This window comes from Globicephala melas, chromosome 15 (genome assembly GCF_963455315.2).
Source record: "Globicephala melas chromosome 15, mGloMel1.2, whole genome shotgun sequence".
NCBI lineage: Eukaryota > Metazoa > Chordata > Mammalia > Artiodactyla > Delphinidae > Globicephala > Globicephala melas.
Window position 1 is genome coordinate 29,155,485 of NC_083328.1, and position 23,135 is coordinate 29,178,619.

At 49.8% G+C, this 23,135-nt stretch overlaps 1 protein-coding gene and 1 long non-coding RNA gene across 2 annotated transcripts in view; one reads left to right on the top strand and one right to left on the bottom strand.

The window, feature by feature from the left end:
• Positions 1-21,875, bottom strand: part of CIITA (class II major histocompatibility complex transactivator) — a 37,650-nt gene extending 15,775 nt beyond the window's left edge. The window contains exons 1-8 of the mRNA XM_060285477.1: positions 21,829-21,875; positions 8,134-8,280; positions 7,799-7,894; positions 5,340-5,402; positions 5,080-5,160; positions 2,738-2,782; positions 1,531-1,671; positions 990-1,133 (exon numbers count right to left, since the gene is read on the bottom strand). Coding sequence (XP_060141460.1) covers positions 990-1,133; positions 1,531-1,671; positions 2,738-2,782; positions 5,080-5,160; positions 5,340-5,402; positions 7,799-7,894; positions 8,134-8,260 — 697 coding nt within the window. The 5' untranslated portion in view covers positions 8,261-8,280; positions 21,829-21,875. The remainder of the gene's footprint in view (positions 1-989; positions 1,134-1,530; positions 1,672-2,737; positions 2,783-5,079; positions 5,161-5,339; positions 5,403-7,798; positions 7,895-8,133; positions 8,281-21,828) is intronic.
• Positions 274-18,029, top strand: LOC132593527 (uncharacterized). The gene is made up of 4 exons (XR_009559138.1): positions 274-410; positions 3,093-3,194; positions 5,114-5,211; positions 17,872-18,029. It is a non-coding gene; the product is annotated as an uncharacterized lncRNA (long non-coding RNA).
• Positions 21,876-23,135: the final 1,260 nt, after the last annotated feature.

Below are 23,135 nucleotides of genomic sequence, written 5' to 3' on the forward strand. Positions count from 1 at the left end.
GAGCCTTGGTTTTCCCATCTGTGAAATGGACACAATCAGCTCATAGGGAGCTTAGGGCAAGTGCTATACAGCACTTTTCCCACTGTGTGGTCAGTACTCATTTTCCTGGATGCCCAGAACACCCTCTTGCTCCTGGGGCACCAACGCATTATACAAAAACTGGCATGCAACCTTCAAAAGATGCTCTTGAATTGAGTGGAAGTATCCCCCTTAGCCTCATTCTCTCTCCCATCCCTTAGAGACCAACATGCCTTCCTTTGGACAATTCACAACCTTTCAATGTGGCAGGTCAGCAGGGACCATTTTACTGACCTGGAAACAAGGCAATTCAGAGAAAGCTATGCAAGGATGCATACCAAACTGTTCACAACGGTATACTAAAAGAATGAGGGAGAGACTCAGGAACTCTTGTAAGTATCTCTTATTGCTTGGTTTGTTAATGAGCATGCATTGATGTTGTGCTTTTATTTTAGATTTTTTTTTTTTTGATGTGGACCATTTTTAAAGTCTTTATTGAATTTGTTACAGTATTGCTTCTGTTTTTGTTTTGGTTGTTTGGCCATGAGGCATGTGTGATATTAGCTCTGAGACCAGGGATTGAACACACACCCCCTGCACTGGAAGGCAAAGTCTTAACCACTGGACTGTCAGGAAAGTCCCGATGCTGTGATTTTAAAATATAATAAAGTTTAATTTTTTTTTGATAGAAAAGGAGAAACTAAGGCTTACTCGGGGAAAGTGACCCAAAAAATGCCACTTAGCCACTTGGTGTATCACTCACCCAGACCACGTTGGGGAGCCCTGCTCCTCCGCTTTGATTTTTGGGAAATGGGGACAGAGATGGGTGTTCTGGGGAAGGAGGACCATGAGAAGGTGCTAGGCTAAAACTGCCAAATATCTGGGACAGGGGTGGGGTGGAGGGGGGATGGGATCAGGGAGTAGTCAGGTCACAGGCAGAGGGGGTGGGGCGTCCGGCCTCGCATACTCACCTTGGTAGATGAGTATACTGGAGACCCCTGTCCCAGCCCCTGAGATTTGCCAGAGCCCCTGGGGCAGAGTGGAGAGAGTGGGGATGATCTGGATGGGTCCAGCAGGGAGACTCAGGCAGCTCAACAAGGAACTGGAAGGGGGCACTGCAAGAGACAAAGGCGGTGAGGTGGGATTCTCCATTAACATCTTAATTAACAGCTGACTCCCTTCTAAAGGGCTCCAGTCTTCCAGAGAGCCGCAGCTGTGTCTGCTTGCCTGTGGTGGTGGTGCTGGCACAGAGAGGGTGCTCAGTTCCCAGCTGATGAAAGCATCGGGCTGGCGGGTGAATTCCCTAATTGGCGGGGATTCCCTGCTGTGTTTCCTAGGAATGCGTTTCCTTCCAGGGCATGTTTTCTGGCACAGACTGGGTTGATGGGGACATCGAGGATGGCATTGGCTGGGACAGAAGTGGGGGACACTAGTAGGGGAGGAATTCCCGTCCCTGGCGGCTCCTGCCTCTGGGCAGCGGGGAAGCCCACCCTCTGCAAGCCCCTAACATACCGGTGTCCTCCAGCCGGGTCTGGCTGGGTGCTGGCTCCTTGTTGAACAGAGCAGGTGGTGATGGGCAGGGCTGAGCTGAAGAGTCACTCACTAGCCCCACCAGGAAAGCACCAGTCACCACGGGCATGGCTAGGGGCTCAGCTGTGAGGAAGGGCCAATGTTAGAGGCTGGGTGAGATCTGGGTGGGTGCCTGCAGGGGCCTTTCCAGGGTAGGGAGCGCTCTGGGAGCAGATCTCTACTGGCAGTGGAAGGAAACTCCTGTCCTCTTCGCTGCCCTGGGTGAAGCTGGTTTTATCAGCAACTGCTCTGTGCCAGGCAGCCCTCTACCCCCAGCCTCCTCTTTGTGACTGGGCCCTGAGAGCTTCCTGCCATGGAGAGCTAGGGGTGGGATAGACCTATGAATAGGCTGTTAGCCCAGGCCCCTATCAGCTTGTACAGCCAGTCACTGAGCCCCCGGCCCCCTAAGAGGCCCCAAGCACTGCCCATCAGACTGGGGCAGGAGTTTATCTCCTCCATTTAATTGGGAGCCCTAGGAGGGTGGAGACTTGCCTCCCCCATCAGATTGGGAGCTCCCTGAAGACAGAGACTATTTCTCCATCATCCTGGGGTCTTCGTGGACAGGGTCCCTGTCTTCTCCATCAGATTAGAACTTTCTGAGGGCAGGGACCAGGCTTCCTCCATCGGACTATGAGGCTTTCATTCCTCAGTCTGTTCCCGCAGAGGGGCTGGTTGCCCAACCTTTGCAATAACAACTGAGTGGGAGGGGAGCGGGACTGATGAATATGGGAGAAGAGGCTCACTGAGGCATGGGGGCTCTATGGAGGGTGGGAGGGCACTGGGTAACTAGCTGATCCGAGATGACTCTACACTCTGGAAGGAGACATGTGGCCTGGAGGGGCAGTGGAACTAGGTGGTGGTGGTAGGGTGGGGTCTCAGCTCTGACTCAGAGTTAAGAGGAGGGAGGTGTTGGGGGAGAGCCTTTGTAGGAGGAGCTGAATCTCCCAGCAGTCCCTGAACTTCAGAGCATGGGCTATGGAATCATGATCTTGGTTTGAATCTCAACTCCACCTCTCACTTGCTGTGTGATCTCAGACAAGTGGCTTCACCTCTCTGAGCCCCGGCTTTCAAATGCCAGTTTACATGCGGGCCTGAGGAGGCCCTGGCTTTCCTGCCCATCAATCTCCCAGGACCCACCCGCCTTGCTCACCTAGCTTCCTGTGCTTCAGATCCACAGGCAGCTCCTCTGGGAAGGCTGCAGAGAGAACACTATGGTCATCAGCCCCAGGGGAGGGGTATTCCAAGCCAGGAGGGGCTTGTGGACCCCAGCAGGCCCTATAGAATTGCCTTAAATGGCTGGGAAGTGGCCTTGGGGGTCCCTTTCCCTCCCCAGCCCCCAACAATTTCTGCCCCTACTCATTTGCTTGAGCCCAAACCCCATCTTGAAGCACCCAGGACAGTGAGGCACTGGGAGAGGCAGAGCCACAGAGGGGACACAAGATGAGTTTGAGTTTTAAAAAATAATACTAAAAATTTTAAAAACCCTGCTTTTGGTCCCTTCCTAGCTGTGCGTCTCTGCAACACAGCCTCTCTGAGCCTTTGGTCTCTCATCTGTGAAATGGGGGCAGTGATTCCCACTTGGCAGGAATTCATTGGAAATCAGTTGAGTGAGTATCAAGCATGTAACACATTGAGAAAACCCCTATGTGTCCCTTAGCAAGAGGCTGATGAACCAAATTATGGTTGATCATGTGAAATACCACACAGCCCTAAAAATAACAAGGATGCTGAAGGGCATATGGGGCAGTACTGGTGTCTGCAATTTACCTTGAAACGTTCTAAAAATAAAATGGTTGGATGGGCGGATGAATAGAGGGATGGCTAGAGATGTGTTAAGACCACTATAGCCAAACACTGATGGTAGAATGGAAGTGATGGGTATATGGTTGTTTGTAGTACAACTCTTTCATCTTTGCTGTATGTTGAAATTTTTCATAATAAAATATTAGGGAAAATGTTTATGAAATGAAAAGAAAGGAAGAAAGGAGGAAGGGAAGGAGGGAGGAAGGAAAGGAGGAAGAAGAAGAAAAGAGAGAGGAAGAGAAAAAAAGAAAGAAAGAAAGAAAGAGAGAGAGAGAAAGAAAGAAAGAAAGAAAGGAAGAACGGAAGGAAAAAAATAGAAAGGGAAATTCCTGGAGGCAGGACCATGTGTTTTCCATTAGTGCTAAGAAAATAACCTCCCAGACATGTTAAATGAAGAAAGAGTGTAGGTAAATTATGGTTATTTGTGTGGAAAAAAAAAATTTTTTTAAGAGCTGGCTTTTAGACAAATAGAATATTCCTAACAAGACTAAAAGGGCACTGGCAACACAGATTGTCTTCAGGGAGGGAAAATGAGGGACTGGGGGAAAGGGATGGGAGGGAGATTTTTTTTCACTGAATATTTTTTACACATTTTGAATTTTTATGCCATGCACCTGTTTACCTGTTCAAATTAAATAACTAGGTACAGGGTTTACACATGGTCTGGCACATAGTAAGCTTTTGATTAACTGTTAGGCCCATTTTATGGAAATTTTCATTCAGTGGATATTTATTGAGGTGTTCCTGCATGCCAGCCATGTGCCAGGTGCTGGGGATGTAGTAATAAGAAAGACAAGGTCCCTGTCCTCACAGTGGGGGAACTAAGCCAAAGGCAATAAATAAAATAAGTCCAAATTGTGACAAGTGCAACAGTGAAGGAGAGACACAAACAAGGTGAAAATAAGTGAGGTAATTTATATGGAAAAAGTTGGTCTAGGAAAGCCTTCAGGAGGAGGTGACATGCTGGCCAAGACCTAACAGATTCCCAAGCCCACCATGGGAAGGGGGAGGACATTCCAGATAGAGAGAACAGCAAGTGCAAAGGCCCTGAGGCTGAAAAGGATACATGGGTTATAGGAATGGAAAGAAGCCAGTATGGCTGGAGCATGGTGGCTCATAGTGAATTAGGAGAGGTGGGAAGGGCCAGATCAAACAGCCCTTGTGGTGTGTATTTTGTAGCCATTGGAGGGTTAGCAGGGCAGCAAAATGATCTGATTTGCATTTAAAAGTCCACATTGGCTGCCGGGTAAGGACAGATTAAGGAGGCAGGGAGACTGACCAGGAGGCTCAGAGAGATGCAGGTACTTGCCCAAGTTCATATAGACTATAAACAGCAGATCCAGGATTCAAACCCAGATCTTGCTGGGAAAAAACTGTGCTTGAAGAGACCTCCCTTAAATACTAAGGATGGAAGAGAAGCCAGAGCCCAGAGGTCCTTTTGGAAATGGCAATCAAAACAGCCAGAGGTAGAGACCCATCAGGAGAGGGGCCATTTGATCCTGGGCCGTCTGCTTCCTCCCTGGGTCACCAGGGAGCAGTGGTGAGGGAAGAGGTGGGTGGGATACCCAAGCCTGGCAGAGCAGACAGAACTTAACGAGGGAAGCAACGGGGAGCCGTAACAGGTTTTAGAGCCAAGGCATGGCTGGGAGTCAAGCAAGGCTAGGCCGGATCAGGGAGGGGCTCACTCACGTCTTTTCTGACTTTTCTGTCCTGCTTCCTCCAGCACCTCCACACTCTCGCTGATCATTTCTTCCAGTCCTATGTGCTCGACTTCGGGAAAAAACCAAAGACACCAACACACACAGTCAGTAGACGTCCAAGGTGAGCTCCCATTGTCCCTATGTTGGGGATGATCTGACCATCCATCAAAGGTGGTTGTCAGGTATTACAGCGCTCTCCAAGGAACAAGGAAGGAAATGCAGGCTAAGCCAGGACCCCCCCCAACTTACTGAAAATGTCTTTGCTCAGGCCCTCCAGCTGGGAATCCTGGAAGACATACTGGTCCAGTTCCGCTGCCCAGACAAGAAAAAGTGCAGTCAATCAACTAGTTCTCACCGAATGCTGGGCAATGCTTATTGCCCAGCCCGGCCTTGGGCTGGGCATCGGGGAACCGTGACCCTCCAGACCTAGCGCACACTGGGGCTCAATAAATGTTGCTGAATGAATGATCAAATTAATGAAGGAACACTGAAACTTCATGGGCTCTTAATCTAATTGAAGGGATGATATGTATGCATACAAATTTATCTATTGCTATAACGTAGTGCAACACAGCGTAGTAGAGCTGTCTTGAGTTTGAGTTTAAATTCCAGTTCTACTCCCCAATTGCCCTACAAGCTGTACAATCTTGGGTCAGTTACTTAACCTCTCTGGGCCCCCATTTCCTCATCTGTGTAATGAGAATAAATAACACCTACGACCCAGGGATGGATGGTGAGGGTTAGAGGCTCTGCATTTAAAGCAATCGACACAGTAGCTAGTACACAGTAGACAACCAATGGTGGTTAATTATATGAAGTGGAACATGGCTTGGAGCCAAAGGGAAGACAGTTATCATGGCAAGAGGAGAGAGTGTATATAGTGGGATGGGGCAATCAGGGAGGGCTTCCCAGAGGAAGGGGTCCTGAAGCCAGACCTTGAAAGATGGGGGTGGGGGTAGATTCTGAGAGGTGAAAAGTGTAGGGCTTTCTGGGTAGTGGGGACAGAGTGAGGAGAGGTGTTTGGGAAACTCTTAGAAATAGGTGTCTTCAGTAAAAGTTTCATGTTGGGGAAAGTTAGGACTGGATTTTACAGGCCATGGGGAGCCATAAAAGGCTTCTGAGTGAGGAATGGAGTGAGGGCATAAATGGTGATAATGATGATGATGATGATAAATATAATGATGATGGTGTTGATGGTAGTGGTGGGGTGGTACCTAACACTTACTGAATGCTTACTCTTCTCAAATTCCTGCTCTAAACACTTTATGCACAGAAACTTATTCAATCCTCACAGTGATCCCGTGAGGCAGGTGTGATTATTATTCCCATTTTATGGGAATGGAAGCCAATGTAATACTTTGGGGTGCCTCAGATGACTGCATGCCCAGGACCAGAGACTTCAGGAACAGACTCGGGTGAAGCTGCCTCCTCCACTTGCTCCCACTTCCTGTGTAGATGCCCCTAAGGGGAAAAAGCCCCCAAATGCTAAGTGATTTGGGAAAAAGCCCAACTCATTCATTACTGCCTCCAGTTGTGAGGAAATGTGAATACTTTCAGCCCTAAACATTTCTGCTTCTCCCAAGTAAATTCCCAGGAAGGAAAGGAAGCAGGCAGGTTCTCAGTTCTGTAATCTTTGAGACACATACAGTTACTGCTCCTCTCCATTTTCTGCCCTTGTATGATGCTGGATTAACTATGTGTTGGGGAATGTCTAGCCATGTTCATGCCAGACCTCCTAAGTGATGTGATTCTTGGGATGCCAGGAAAAGGGCCACTAAGAACATCTGTGCAGGCTGTTCACTGTACAGGATGCCCAGAAAAAAGGGCAAATGGGGGCAGGAATCCAGCCTTCACTTTGATAGCCAAGCTGTTACATCTTAATGGGGGCTGCATCCTCTAGAAGAAGGGGCATCTTTTTCTAATTCAACAAAGCCTCTGTATGAGACAGTGGTGAACCTGGTAAGGAGGGATCCTTCACCTCCCACAAAAAACAACAGAAACACCTCTCCCCAGAGAGTCCCAAAGAGTTCTGCCCTTGTCTGAAAACTGTAGGTATTTTTCAAGCTGCCAACCAGCCTCTCAGCTTGAGCCTTACCAAACCTCCCCACTCTAGATACCTTCCCTCTTGTGGTGAAAAATAAGGACTTTGAATTTCAGACCTACCCATTACTATCTCTAATGCATCCTTGGGTAGATTCTTTATCTCTCTAAACCTCAATTTCCTCATCTGTAAAATGAAGATACTAATAGTACCTACTTCCTTTGTTTTTGTAAGATTTCAATATGATAACACATGCACAGTGGTTTGCAGGCTACAAGTGCCCCCCAAAGGTAGTTATTACAAATACTAGAGTAGTTTAGCTTAGGAGCTGAGGAGAAAGGGAGGGAGGGAGGGGCACATGATATGGGCTTTGTGGGAAGGAAAGAAGAGCAACAAATAGAAAAATGTATAGAAATGGAGGCAGAAGATGGAAAAGTGAGATTTGTTTGCCTGGTGTTCATTAGTGAAGGGCTCTATTTCCCTACCTTTCTCCATCTCCCTTCTTTCCCCGATTCTCTGTCCTTTTAGCCCTCGCTCCCCATCCCCCCTTGCCCCGATTTCTGAGGGAGGGCCTGGAGGCTCCTGGTGAATGGGTGAGATTAACAAAACAGATAAAAGAGTCTTTTCCCTCAATTGTCCTTTTTCTGGGTTCATAATGCTTCCTCACCGATATTGGCATAAGCCTCCCTGGTCTCTTCATCACCTTCCATATCACACAACAGCCTGCTGAACTGTTCGCAGTTGATGGTGTCCGTATCAGGTTCTGGGAGGAAAAGCCACTTCGATGAAGCAGGAAAGATCTGGGAAGAGGGCTGGTGGGGAAGGAGGGAGAGGCAGGGCGGGCTGGGAGATATTTCCATTAGGAGCCAGAGTGGCAGGGAGTTGGAGCTGTCCGTGGTGCTGACCGGAATTCCACAGCCAGGGCTTCCCCTGGTTGCCATCTCTACTGCAGGCAGAGGGGTGGGGAGGGACTTGGAAGGGGCCAGAGGGAGGAGAACCCACCTGAGCAGAGCTCTAGCTCTTCTTCTCCAGCCAGGTCCATCCGGTCATAGAGGTGGTAGAGATGCAAAGGGTCAGCATTGCTGTTGAGAAGCTCCAGGTACCCACCTTCTAGAGGCCCCAACTCCATGGTTGTGTGCTGTCCACTGCCTGGAAGGGAGACGCACTCAGTTAGCTCATGGGGTGTTGGAAAGATACAGAGAATTAACACCTATCACAGTCTCCAGCTGGGTCTCTTGGTGAAGGCCAGGGTTGGCAGAAGCCAAAGAAAGTGAGCAAAGGTTCTCATTCAGCACCTCTTATGTGCTCAGGGCAGTGGGGAGAAGCAGCCCTATGTCCTTCCTCCACAGAACCTACAGTCACACTGGGAAGATGCCCATGACACAGAAAAGGGAACTGGAGAAGTTTAGATTCAAAACCTCTCATACCTGGGAGCCAGGAGACCTAAGTTCTGCTGCTGGCACTACCATGAATGACAACAGCTAAGATGTACAGAGCACCTACTATGTGCCAGACACGTGGTCTAGCACATTTAATCCTCACATCAACAACCATATGAGGTAGGTACTATTACTAACCTCATTTTACACATGAGTAAACTGAGGCTCGTAGAGGTGAAGTGACCTACATAAAGTAACCCAAGTCCAACCAAGATTTAGTTCTGGGCAGTCTGATTCATGGACCTGCATATAAGTGTTATGCTCTCCTGCCTTGGATGACCTCAAGCAAGTCTGTGCTCCTCTCCATGCTTCAGTTTCCTAATCTGTAAATTGAAAGAGTTGGGGCATATTTCCTCTAATATCTTTCATTATTAATTGTTGGAGGACATATCAGATGCCTTAGGTTCTACTTCATTTAATCTTCAAAACAACCCTGGCTGTATCCACACAAAAACTTGTAAACAAATGTGCAGAAAAACATACTTCATAATACCCCCAAATGGAAACAATTCAAAAGCCCATCAATGGATAAATGGATAAACAAAATGTGGTATATCCATACAGTACTCAGACATAAAAAGGAAGAAAGTACTGATACACGCTTCAACATGGATGAAATTTGAAAACATCCTGATAAGTGAGAGAAGCCAGACACAAAGGCACATCTTGTATGATTCCATTTATATGAAATATACAGAACAGACAAATCTTTGAACATAGAAAGTAAATTCATAGTTGGCTACGGTGGAGGGAGAATTGTGGAGGGAAATGGGGAACCATTGCTCGTGGGTAGGAGGTTCCTTCTGGGGGAACGATGAAGTGTTCTAAAGTTGGCTGAGGGTTGGTTGCACAACTGTGTGAATGTACCAAAAAGGCCATTGAATTGTACCCTTTAAATGAGTGAATTGTCTGACATTTGAATTATATCCCAATAAAGCTGTTAAAGCAAAACAAAACACTGGCACTGGGAGGTAGGCATTATGGTCTCCCTTTTGCAGACGAGCAGCGTGAGGCTCAGAGAGGCTAACAGCCCCCTGACGTGCAGCTCTTGCTGGCTAGAGCCAGTGTGAAGCTGCATCTGCGTGGCTCCAATGACCCCGCCCTACTCTCTAGTGCAGGGAGTCTATGATTCCATGGTCTGTTCATTTCCTGTTGCTACTGCAACAAAGTACCACAAGCCTAGTAGCTTGAAGCAACTGAGTCTTATGCCCTCACAGTTCTGGAGGCCAGAAGTCGAAAATCAAGGTGCAGGCAGGGCCGTGGTCCCTCTGGAGGCTCCAGGGGAGAATCCTCCCTTGCCTCTTCCATATTTGGGAATTGATGGCATTCCTTGACTTGTGACCTTGTGGCCACATCACTCCGTTCTCTGCCTTAGTGGTCACATCACCTCCTAATCTTCTGCCTTTCTCTTAAATGGACATTGATTTAGGGCCCACCCAGATAATCCAGGATATTAGTTCAAGATCCTTAACTTAATTACATCTGCAAAGACCTTTTCTTCCCCACATAAGGTAGCATTCAAGGTTCCAGGGATTTGATGTGGGCATATCTTTGGCGGGGGGGGGGGGTGCACTATTCAACCCGCTATACTTGGGATGCAGATACATGCTGGAAAGAATCAAAAGAAGCTTCTTGGAGAAGGTGAGAAGAGAGCTGGCCAGAGGATCTAAGACAGCCTTCTGAGTGCCCAGCCTGGGCCAGAATAAAATGAAACTGAAGCAGGGAAATGTTGTGAGAAAACACACACGCACAACTTACCACCACCTCCCCAGGTATTTCTTCTCCTTTCACTCATCAACAACTCTTGCTAGCTCTGGAGGGTCTCAACACAGACGCACATATCACAGAGAATGAACTTTCCAGTCCAACGAGAGGCCCTGGCCGGGGTGGACTGTTTATGATGGGTTGGGTGTGGGCTACAGGAACACAAACATAGCAGGCTTGCGTTAAAGGACCAGCCAACCATGACTGGAGGAAGCAGAACTGAAAGATGGGGCCGCCATCTTCCGTTTCTTGGAGAGGGGCCAAGGCTGGGAGGTGCGGGGAGGGTTCCACTTCTTCCAACAAGTTGTCCTGGGAGCCAACGAAGCAATCTACTGTTCTGTCCAGGGTGGTAAGAGAAGACCTCCCTGTCCCAAATCTTGCCTGCTGCCTGCCTCCCATTTTTCAGTCTGTGGTCTTTATTGCGAGCCTACATTGTAGCCATCTGCCTTTCTCCAGACTGTGGCATCTGGGGACAAGAGCTCAGGACGAACCCCAGCAATTCCATGAACAAAATGTGGGACTCAGTTTTCCCACAAAGTCGGCCAGGGACCTTCAAGCTCAATCTCCTTCATCCTACAGAGGAGAAGATGAGACCCTGAGAGGGGACGTACCTTGCACGAGGCCCAAGAGTCTGCCGGTGGTGGAGCCTGCACCTGATCCCCTAGCACAAGACTCCCAGTCCACGCTCTTTCCTGCCAATCAGAATATATCCAGTCAAATAAGCACCCCCATTTATCTAGGCTCAGGAATAGAGACTGGGTCCCATCACAGATGGGCAATGGAGGGAGGTACAGTGGGGAAGAGCCTGAAGAAGTCTAGCTTATTGACAAGCTCAGCTTCAAACACTGGACAGCATCACCAAATGTGATCAAATACCAGGGCAATACACTGACAGTAGAGAAAGAAGGCAACTCCTTTGAGCTTTTGGAGTCAAACTGCCTGACTCTGAAACCACTCCTATCTACCAACTCACCACAACCTGGGTTTTTTTAATCTCATTTTTTAAATCTTTTTAATCTCATTTTTTAAATCTCTTGAAGCCTCAGTTTCCTCATCTTTATTTTTATTTTTTGGCCACGTGCACGGCTTGCAGGATCTTAGTTCCCTGACCAGGGATTGAATCCAGGCCCCCTGCAGTGGAAGTGCAGAGTCTTAACCACTGGACCACCAGGGAATTCCCTCAGTTTCCTCATCTGTAAAATGGGAATAATAATACTTGGTAGCTCATAAGGCTTAGGTGAGTTAATTCATGTAGAGCCCTTAAGAAGGTGATCATCACTTAGTAAGTGCTTAATGAATGGAAGCATAGAACAGCGTCCAGCACACACTTGATGAGCACAACGTGGGTGATGGTCCTTATTATTATTATTAATTCACCTCTTACCTCTGTGAGACTGATAAAGGGATCCTTTCTCTTCCATTCCTGCGTTACCACATTGTGAAGCCAAGCTTTCTGTTCTTTTGCATAAGGAGACCCCGCAACCTCCACAGGAACAAGCAAGCCCCAGAGGCAGCAGTGCAACCTGGAAAGTCTGCTCTCAGACACCCCCAACATATACCTCAGCACCTTCCTGCATCTCCAAGACAAAGCATGCATCTTACACATTTCCTCTTGACTAGACAAAGATTTGCAGCTCACAACAGACTTCTGCCTCTAGCCCCCAATCTGAGCTCACAAAGAGCCCTAGGGAGAAGGCATGTGGAGTATTATGCCTATTTGACCAAGGAGGATACTCAGACACCTCGCTGAAATGGCCTGTCCAAGGTCACCTGGTTGGAGAACTTGAGTTTGAATCCTGGCTGGGAGACCTTAGGCAAGTGACTTAACCTCTCTGAATATCAGCTTTCCCACCACTAGATTGGGATAATGATACTTACCTTGTGGGACCATCAAAAGGCCAAGAAGGGCTCTGTGTGGTGTGCCAGGCACACAGGAGGCCCACGGTCAAAGGAAGTCCATTATATTGGGAGCCTGAGAATCTAGGCTTGCAGTTTAGAGCTCCCCGAAGTACCATAGCGCCTGCCATTCATGCCAAAATCAACTTGGCCTGGGACCTCCCGGGGTTCCCACAACCATGTTTCCTGTGTCTCTAGATGCTTAGGAAGTGCTTCAGAGCCTCCTAACTGGACTCTTTCCTCCTCCTGCAATTCCAGAGCAGGCTGGAGGCAGAGAGCCCTGACCGCCTCACTGCAGAGGAGCGAGTCCCTGTCAGCTGCCCCAGCACAGGACAGATCCTACAGCCAAGGAGCCCTTGAGTGCAAGAACCCTTCCTCTAGCTCACCTACCCCCGGGTTCTCTCCATCAGTAGGACTGATGGTGCCTAGCTAGAATTCATAGGTGCCCTCTGAGTGCCAGGTACCAAACAACATGATTTATAGACATTATCCCGTTTAGCTGAACTCACACATTAGCTATTTGTATTTCCATTTCTCAGATGAAGAAACAGGCTCAAAGAGAAGAGTAATGAGCTGGGATCTGAAGCAGCTGCCTGGCACCAAGGCTCAGCTTCTTCCAGGCTCTGGCCCCCTGGCCACCCTGGGGAGGTGCCTTCGCCCGGAGCGAGGAGGCATGGGTGGCAAGACAAGTTCTCCTTTTGAGGAGCTGTCTGGGGTGCAGCAGAGGAGTGGGCTGTGCCTTTCTTGTAAGTGGGCAGTATTTTTAGAAGGTTCTCTTTGGACCCGCCCTTCCCCCTGGGCCACCACCTTCCACATCCAACTTGAGAAAAAGTTCTTAATCCTTTTGCCACCAAAAGTCCCTTTTGGGGTTTGTTTCCATCCCCATTTCACACTACACTGCAGGTTTTGAAAGCACATACACACCAAAATCGTTTTTGAAATAAAGGTTCATTCCTCTCTCCCCTGAGGGAAATCAAGTATTACCAGAATGTTCTAGCTCAGACCTTGATATTCAGTTTCTGCAGCCTTTCTGTGCTCCATCTCTGCTGGGGAGAGTCTTTTGTGTCTGGGGTTGTGCTGGACGCTCTCTATTTATCATCTTGTTTCAATTGTCACAATAGTTCTGGGAGATTGGTATTATTGTACACATTGTACAGATGATGACAGTGAGGTTAGGCTCAGTTATCAGCTGCTTTCTTCCCAGAGAGGGGGGTGTATCCTTGAAGGTCTGAAGAGGCATTCAGAGGGAGAAGGGGACTCCTTTGCTACCCCAAACCTTCAGCACTGCTATGCACTGTGATGAAAGAGCATGAGAAGAAATACTTCCCTACTTGTTGACTGGGATCTTCTCCTGAGGAAGGAATGGAAAATCTCTGAACCATGTGTCTAGAGACATGGGTTTGAGTTCCAGCTCTGCCTTTGATCTTGAATATCATTCTCTACCCTTACGAGCTTTAGTTTCACCAACTGGGTGTGGGAGCCCACTCAGATGAGGCATTTGGGGATTCTAGATTCCTCATTGCCTATCGGCTTTCCCCCCTGCCTTTCCCCAAAGGCCCCCTAACACAACTCTGCTCCCCAACTTCATGACAAGCTGCTTCCGCAGGCCACATGGTGGCCAGAAGCCAGGAGCCCAGGGTTACTTATCTACCACAACCAGCCCCCAGTCAGCAACCCTGTGGATCAAACAAGTTCCTCTTTGCTTCTTGCACCCTGTAGCCCTCCAGATAAACTCAACAAGACACCTGGCACTTTTTTTCTCTCCAAACCTATAAAACAATGATTTACTGAGCATCCCCTGTAAGAAAGTCACTGGGCTCAGTTCTCCGGGGGCCCTAGAGAGGTTTAAAACATAGCCCCTGACAAGAAGCTTGCAGTGTAGACCCGGATGATATCTTAGAAAAGAGACAAAATGTGTTGATAATGGTACAGTGGTTAAGAGTGTGTTGGGGGGCTTCCCTGGTGGCGCAGTGGTTGAGAGTCCGCCTGCCGATACAGGGGACATGAGTTCGTGCCCCAGTCCGGGAAGATCCCACATGCCACAGAGCGGCTGGGCCCGTGAGCCATGGCTGCTGAGCCTGCGCGTCCGGAGCCTGTGCTCCGCAGCGGGAGAGGCCGCAACAGTGAGAGGCCCGCGTATGCAAGAAAGAAAAAAAAAAAAGAGTGTGAGCTCTGGGTTCAAATTACAGTTCCACACTAACTGTTAGACCTCAGATAAGTTATTCAGCCTCTCTGAGTTGTGGAATCTATTGCCTTTAGGTGGCATAGTGTCAATCTCAGTAGGTTGCTATGACTTGCTTAAAGCGACATAGCCAAGAAGTGCTACTAAGAAGTAAGTTCCAGAATGAGAGCAGCAAGGTGTCACTTGCCACTGTACAACTGGCAAAAATTAGAAAGCTGGGCAACACCAAGGGGTTGGTGGGAGTGGATGTGTGTGGCCACCTGCAGAACAGCCTGGTACCGCTTAGAATACCTAAGGATGCAGAGATCCTACAACCCAGTGATTCAATTCTTGGGTATATACATACCAAAGAGATGCTCCCCCAGCTCCACAAGGACACCCATCTGAAGTTGCTCACTGCTGTGCTATTTGTGGTGACCAGGAGTTGGAGGCCACCTGGGTGTCTATTGCTAGGGGAAGGACAGTACAAAGCAGCTGCTGCAATCTATAGAGGATGGTGCAATAATTAGAAGCAACAGACCAAATGAGCATGGAGGTGGATCTTAATAACATAGTACAGGGACTTCCCTGGCAGTCCAGTGGTTAGGACTCTTCCTTCCGGTGCAGGGGGTGTGGATACAATCCCTGGCTGGGGAGCTGGGATCCCACATGCCTCGTGGCCAAAAAACTAAAACATAAAACAGAAGCAATATTGTAACAAATTCAATAAAGATGTTAAAAATGCCACATCCAAAACAAATCTTAAAAAAAATATAACAGAGTACAGAGTGAAAAAGTAAGAAGCAGAATGAGCTCTGATAGCCCAATTCTAGATGTGCAGAGTGACACACAGGCACATAAAAAAAAGCAACACGTATTTAAGAAGAACACATGCAAACAAAAGGATACACCCTGAGTGCATTCGAATGGGTGCCCAGAAAGAGGAAAGAGAATGGGGGAAATGGAAATTAACTAAGAGAGATGCCTCACGTGGACCAAAGATCATAGTGTACTGCGAATTGAGATATGAAGTTAACTGAAGATTGAAAGGCTCCTGAAGTTAAAAAGAAACCAAACCAAACCAAACCCAAAATGATGGAAGCCTCGTGGGGCTTCTGTGTTTCTGTGGCTCACCAAAAGAGGCCTGACACATGTAGATGCTCAAAAAGAAGAAAACTGCACTCTTGCCACCCTGTAGGCTGTCCAGGGATGGGGGGATTTGGGCCCAGGAGCCCCCAGTCCTGGGGGAGGAGATGAGAATGTGCAGGACTTGGAGATGAACAGGGAAAGGTGGGCACCATCTGTAGAGGAGGAAGCCCTAGCACTCTGGCCCCCGTTGCTGGTCCAGTAGGGGCAACCCAGGAAAATGAGGCAGAGAGGACTTCCGGAAACTGCTGGTCTCACTCAAGACTTTCACTTCCTGGAGAGGCTTGTGGAGGTCACAAGAGACAGAGTGGAGACTAAGGTATTTGGCAATGCTGAGGGGCAATGGGGCTGGAAGGCAGCTGGAGGTTCTAGTCACTTCTCCAGGCGGGGAGATTGGAAGGGGTGTGTGTGTGTGTGTGTGTGTGTGTGTGTGTGTGTGTGTCTCCTATTACATCTTCCAATGTAGTAGGAGCCAGCAGACACGACAAGGAGAGGTCTTGGAATATTGTAATTGGGTGGCTCTGGTGCCTGACTCTGACCATAGGCTCCTCCTCTGCACCAAAGGGGGATTGGCTTGGAGTGTGGATTCAAAATGAAGAGTGACTCAGGCCTACAGGCCTAGGTGTTTTGTTTCCCAAGACAATTTGTGTGTGTATATGTGTGTCTTAATTACCATCGCAATGTCTCCATATAGAATATACAATTAATTGTTGCCAAAGACCCCACTGCTCCCTATTGCATTCTGCTGGGTCCCGTTGGGCACAGTTACGGCCCCTTAGGTATTTGGGTTTGCAACTGTTGGCCTGCAGGCCTTCTAAGGTCACGTCTATCTCTGATCTGCTGGAAATGGGATGGATGGGTGATTGGGGAAGGGAAAGGCAGGGCTGAATTCTGTCCTGCCCCATGGTGGGATTGGGACGCACATGAGGGTGTCTTCCAATAGAAAGGCTTGGAGGGGACTGGCCCTGAGTGCCCAAACTGGCCGGTTCCACAAAGGAAGGAGCAGGAAGCATGGGAGTTGTGGTATCTGGGGTGCTGGGTGTGTTTCCCCAGCTCTGGCACCAGCTCAGACTGAAAAGGGATTAGGAAATAAGCTGTCTGGGAACCACAGGGCACAAAGAGTTATTCCCCATTGGACCTAGACTGCTGCTTCACCTTGCCCTCCTCAGTTCCAGCCCCCTCAAGGATCTTGGCATTTCCATCATAGCTCTCCAGCCTCTCTGGGCTAAGACTAGCCTGTGCCCGGATAAAGGGGTCTCAGAGCAGGAAAGCTGGAAATGGAAGTAGGATGGGCTCCACTCCTCTCCACAGAGCTTCTCAGCAGTTGGAGTGAGGGCAGAGGAAATGGACTGATGCAGCTACGGATCGCTGAGTTTACAACAGACTGGTGAGACAGGATCCACACAGGGAGTCATGAGACCTGAGATCTGCACCCTGCTCTGCACCTGACAGGCTATGTGACCCTGGGCAAGCCCCTTTCCCTCTCTGGTCCCCAGCGGCCTCATCTGTTAAATAAGAATGTCATGCTAGAACAGCGGCTTTCAAATGAAATTGTACAAGGAGCCCAAATCCCAGAACAGGTGATAATGGAGCTATTCAATTAAAGGGGATGGGGTTGAGGTGGGGGGGGGGGAAGCAGAACCCACCCCTCCCCAAAAGGGGCTGCACAGAAGACAGTAAAAAAGACAACTCCAGATGACAGTTTAAGCCTTGGCCACCAGATGCTCTCTGATTTGACAATTTCAAAAAAAAAATGTAGTAGATTCTGTGGTGTGCTACAGTCCCTTAAGGACCAACTGCTAGAGGGCAACAGGCTCACAGGTCACAGCTCAACCCCTCTGGGGGGATTTCCCTGGTGGTCCAGTGGTTAAGACTCCATGCTTGCACTGCAGGGGGCGTGGGTTCGATCCCTGGTGGGGTCACTAAGATTCTGCATGCCACGCTGTGTGGCCGAAAAAACAAACAAACAAACAAACAAAAACAACTCAACCTCTCTGGGAATAGCCCAAAGTCACACCCTTTTCCAATCACTGTAGCCACATGCAGTGATTGCTGCCTGTAGGCATGCAAGGTCTGGTCTGGGAGTCTCAATTTGGGATAAGCCTGGCCGTCCCAGCTTCAGCCCTCCCCACGGGATCGGCTGAGACCTCTCTTGTGACTGTATTGGAGCCCAGCTCCTCACTCTGCCCAATGCTGCTTCTTCCCTTTCCCCCAGGGGCCCTCTCCCCAACCTGGAGACCTCTCCCCAATAAACGTCCCATGTGCAAATATCCACCTCTAAGTCTGCTTCCCAGGGAACCCCACCTGAGACAACTTGGCTCTGTTTTTCCTCAGGTAGGGCCTGGAAATCATACAGAAGCCCACAAAAGACCCCACAGAGACCACCTCTGAGCCCTTGGGCAAGGCACCTATCTTCTCTGGACTCCCTGGAGGACATCCACCTCATCACAACTTGGAAAATCTTGGAACTCAAACAAGACAAGCTCGGCTGCTGAGCGCAGTGCCTGTAAATGGCACAGTTACTGGGGCTGAGGGGCCTGACGGGCCTGGGGGGAGGGGGAGGGGAGGAGGGCGGAGACAGCTGGAAGAGCTGCAGCCAGGGGAGGAGGGGGCCCCAGCGCTTGACCAGAACGCAAGCCTCCCTGACCTCCGCGTGGCCTTCCCTCTGCAAGCCCCAACCTTCCCAGCTGCGGTCGGTGAGCCGAAAAGGAGTCCAACAAGTTTTTCCTGGAAGAAAACCTGAGCTGGGTGCTGGAGTGCGGAATGAGGGGCTTGTGGCTGCAGTTAGCAAAGCCAGGCTCCCAAATCCAGTCCTAACCCCCAGCTTGGCCTAACACGGCACCTAAGCCTGCGGCAGGTCCTTCGCTCCGTGCTAGAGGCTCCGAGGTAAATAAATCACGTCCTAGCCCTGCCGGCCAGCATCTGATGACAGTTAGCAAGCTTGGCTGTGAATCAAAATTGCCTGAAGTGGGTGCTAAACACACGGCAGCTGGACCTCACCCCCTGAGGTTCTGACCGTAAGTCTGGGGTGGGGTCCAGAAATCTGTATTTTTACATGAGCATCGCCCCTGGGCACCCCCTCCTCCAACACACTCACATACACACACTTGCCTTGTGGTGACTGAGAACTTAGATAGGTTTTATTTCCAAGGCGGCCTGAGTTTCCACTTGCCGAGAAGACATTGCCTCTCAGTTTGCATGGCTCTATGGCTTTTCCTTCCTCCAAGGGAACCTTCCAGACCCTGCATTTCTACCACCTTTCTACTTCTCCCCAGCTGGAAACCCCAAGACTCTGCGCTTAGGTTAGGTTGGTCCCCAGTTCCTGTATTTTTGCTTCCAAAAGTCCCTCAGCAGCCATCCCCTTGACCTAGTAGCCCCATCCCCCGAGCCTAGATTGTTACAAGAGCTACTAGGTCTTTCCACTAATCCAGAGTCTTCCAAACTTCAGACATTCGCCTGCCTCCTTTACAGTTTTTTTGGTCCTATCTGCATACCACCTGTTGTATAATTTACCCAAGCATTTCCCTTAAATTAACTTGAAAAAAACCCAAACATATTTATTTTAAAAGAAAATTTTCTAGAACTAAAAGCAGGGATGCAAATACATACTTGTCCACAAATGTTTGTAGCAGCACTATTCACGAAAGACAAAAGATGGAAACAACCCAAGTGTCCGCTGACAGATGAATGGATCACAATGGAATATTATTCAGCCATAAAAAGGAATGAAGTTTTGACACATGCTGCAACATGGTTGAACCTTGAAGATGTTATGCCAAGTGAAAAAAGCCAGACACAAAAGAACAAATGTATAATTCCACTTATGTGAGTCACCTAGAGTGGTCAAACTCATAGAAACAGAAAGTGGAAGGGTGGTTGCCAGGGCCCGGGGGCAAGGGGAGAATGGGGAGTTAGTGCTTAATGGGGACAGAGTTTCAGCTTGGACCATGAAAAAGTTTGGGAGATGGATGGTGGTGACGGCTGCACAACATCGTGAATGTACTTAATGCCGTTGAATTGTACACTTAAACATGATTACCTTGCTAAATTTTGTGTTTAAAAAAGATGAAAACTTTCTTTCACTACCTTGCATGAAAAAAACCCCAAAAACAAAAACTGCAGTCTCATTTGCCATTGAAAGCAAAACAATGTTATCAAATTAATGTCAGCTGCCCTCCCACTTTGTTAAAAAGAAACATTAGTATTAGAGTGCTGTTATCATGCCTACTCACAAAAAAAGGAGGATTAAAAGAGAATCAGAAAAGCACCAATGTCCTCCCTATGAGACCCAGTGTCAATCAAGGCTTCTCTGAGAATTGTCCTTGGACCACGGATCACGTATGCGCCAAAGTCTTTGGAAACACAAGGGACGTGTGCCCAATGACGACCTCTCAGATCGTTCTAAACGATCCCTCTAGAATCTGTAAGGGTTACACCAGGCACACGTGTATTCTTTGGTGGTTTTTGCAAAGTGCTTCTGTGCAGGTCAGGAAATCATCAAGAAAGCACTCGTGTCTTATCTTATAGATGCCCCTCGGGAGGGGAAGTCAGTTACTCAGGGTGACGGATGCCAAGTCTGAAAGCCAAGTACCTAAGCTTTACCCTCTCCCTCAGGCCACTTCCCTGATTGCCCAAGACTGACCCCAGGCCTTGGAGCAGGGTCGCTGTGTTAATTTTCTGATTCTACTCTCCACAAGGTACTAGATGCCAGGTCCCAGCCATCAGACAGACTTTGCTGTATCAACAAGTCTCCCTCCGACTATCCAGGACCCGCCCTGTATTTGTGGAGGCTCACACCTCCGCCCAGGTACTGGATGGGCTCTCAGTGGACCTGGTTTCAAATCCTGGTTCCTCTAATAACTTGGCTATGTGGACTTCGACAGAACCTCCCAGGAAGTCCCCAGAGGTTTTGTAACATGGAGTAGGTACTGGGGTTGGACCTCAGTGCCTTTCAATGTATGTATGACCTCTGGACCTCTGAGATAGGAACACACACACACACACACACACACACACACACACACATCCCATAGCCAGTTAACCTGCCATTGGAAGCGCCACCCCAGGCCCAGTCAATGGGATCTGGGGGTGGGGGCTGGGAACCTGCACTCTAAACAGCCTTCTGGGTGATTCCCACGTGTGGGAAGCCTGGGACCCCCTGGCTCAGTCGTCTCTGAGGACCCTTCCACTCCATATTCTGGGATCTTGGAGGCCAGGTCCTTGCCTAAGGCAGGCTGGGATTTGGAAAGTGATGATTTGCTGGGGTCTCATCTTCTCCACTTTCAGCTCCACCAGGCCCTAGAGCAAGAAGCACTAATTTCCTTAACTTTCTGATTGGCTGGGAATGGTATTTCTTTTTTGGGGGGGGGGGGTGGAGTGGCACATAGATGGAAGACTTCCTGCCAAATTTAGGAACTCCTGGCCGCAATTGGAGGTGGGGCACTTATGTCCCCTCCCATGTGTCACCTAGGGTGGAGAGAGATGCTGTGGGACTCAAGCGAGAAATGCGGTTTTAAGGGTCCCAGACAGAGCTAGACATGGTGGCTCCAATTCTGATATTCTGGGACCTCGGACAGCCCCACCCCAATCCCTTTCCGGAGGCCCCTAGTTTCTCTCCTTAGAGGATGTGGCTCAGGACTCCAACTTGCGGTAGAGATGCGGACTGTCAAACACAGTCCAGGAAAGACCCTGCCCCCCAAGACGGTAAAAGAGAAGTGAGGATTTCTCCAATCCGGCGTTTAAATGTCTCCCCATAGCCCTCCCTGCGCTGGGGACCCCACCAAGAGGGCCGGGTACCCAGACTCCTGAGTCAGTGCGGGAACGTGATTCAAGAGGGAAGCTGAGGCTCAGAGAAGGGCAGCCCCGGTCCTAGGTTCCCCATAGAAGAAAAGTCTGTGTCTCCCTCCGCGCGGCCCTAGGCGCTTCTTCAGATTCTAGGACGCGCAGGGAGACTGTCTACCGATCGTTTGGCCACACCGCCTCCCTTCTCTGCGTGCTCCTTCTGTGTCCCAATCTCTCTGCAGACGCTGCCGCTCCCACCGGCTCTCCCTGCCGCCTCCCCTGGGCCCCGGTGCTCTGGGCAAAGCAGCCCAGCTCCGGGTTCCCCGCTCCCAGTTCCTGCGTGGAATCCTTCCAGGGATGCTGGAAACGAGGAGTTTCTAGGGTGTGCACTCCGCACATTACCTTCCTCCTCCTCCCAGCCTTGCTATGTGATCTCAGGCAAGTAGCTACCAGTCTCTGAACCTCTATTCCCAGCCCCACTTCAGGGGCTGCTAAGGGGACTTTGGTTACCTGCCGCTGTTCCCTGGACTCCCGCGCGCTGCCAGTGGCTTCTCCCTCCCGCCAGCTCTGGGGCTGCGGTGAGCGAGCAAGCTTGGGGAGAGCAGTCGCCTGGCCACCCCAGCTCCACCCACTGTGGCTGCCCTTTTTCTCTTTCACTTTCTCTGTGCAGCAAGGGGCTTGGGCCAGCCCAAGCTGGGGAGTAAACAGGCACCCGAGCCGCCTCCTGCTGCGCCTGCCATGTGCTTTCTCAGAAGCGCCTAGTCCAGCCCCCACACTCCCTGGAGAGTCTAATCAGCTCCTAAAAATGGCCAGTGCCCAGCTTTGGAGGAGGCAGCCTGCCCGTAGGCATATGATATACAAGCCCTGGTTTGCAGGGAGCTCATCCACCCCTGTCTGGCCCTCAATTTCCCTCCACCTCAGCCCCACCTTGAAGCTGGCAAACCACCCCTGCAGGGCACAGGGGCTTGCTCGCTGAGCCATTCACTCCTGGGAAGCCGGATGCCCTTGGGAGGAAGAGAAAATTCCTCAAGGAACTTCCCTGGCTGGAAATTCAGCCCTGGCAGCCCTGAGTTCCCATCACCACACACCTCCTAGCTGCTTTCCTCTCACCCTTCCTCTTCCAGAGGTCCTGGACCCCTGCTCCATCCACCCTGAGACCTTGGGGAGGTCACCTCCCTTCCCAGGCTTGGATTTCCTCATCTGGTATTGAGGGAGGGGGTGGGGGGTCAAGGTGACTTCTGACCTCTCTCTCCCCCTGGAAAACTCCCCCAACAAGCTCTGGCTGCAACCAACAGAGCTGGCAAACTTGTCATCCATCTGCAGGTTCAGAGGAAGCCTCCCATTTTAGCAGCACCTGTGAAGAGGAGTCCTACAGTCTCAACCACACTAATAACGGGCTCCTATGTGTGTCTTCAGATCCTACAATGCACCAGGCACTGCTCTAGACCCTTTGATTCCTCACCTTTGTCTTGTAATAAGAGTTTCCCCCTAATCGCATTTAACAGCCCAGGAAGACAGACTCAGAGTAGGTTGGGGACTTGTTCAGTGTCACTTCACACCCAGGCAACAGTGCAGCTGCGATTCAAACCTGCCGTGCTGCCTTCAGAGCTGGTACCAGATGTCTGTGCTATGCTGTCTCTCATCATCTGTCCCCTGTCCCCCACTTTTCCCCCCAAACACCGTTTGGAAACTGGGGAGAGGGCAGCATCGGTCCAGGTGGCTGTATTGCTCACCAGCTGGGGCTCAACATCTAGACCAAGGGGCTGACTCTGGCTTTGGTTTCCCTGCTTCCCGGGGATGGGGTGGATCTGGCAGGG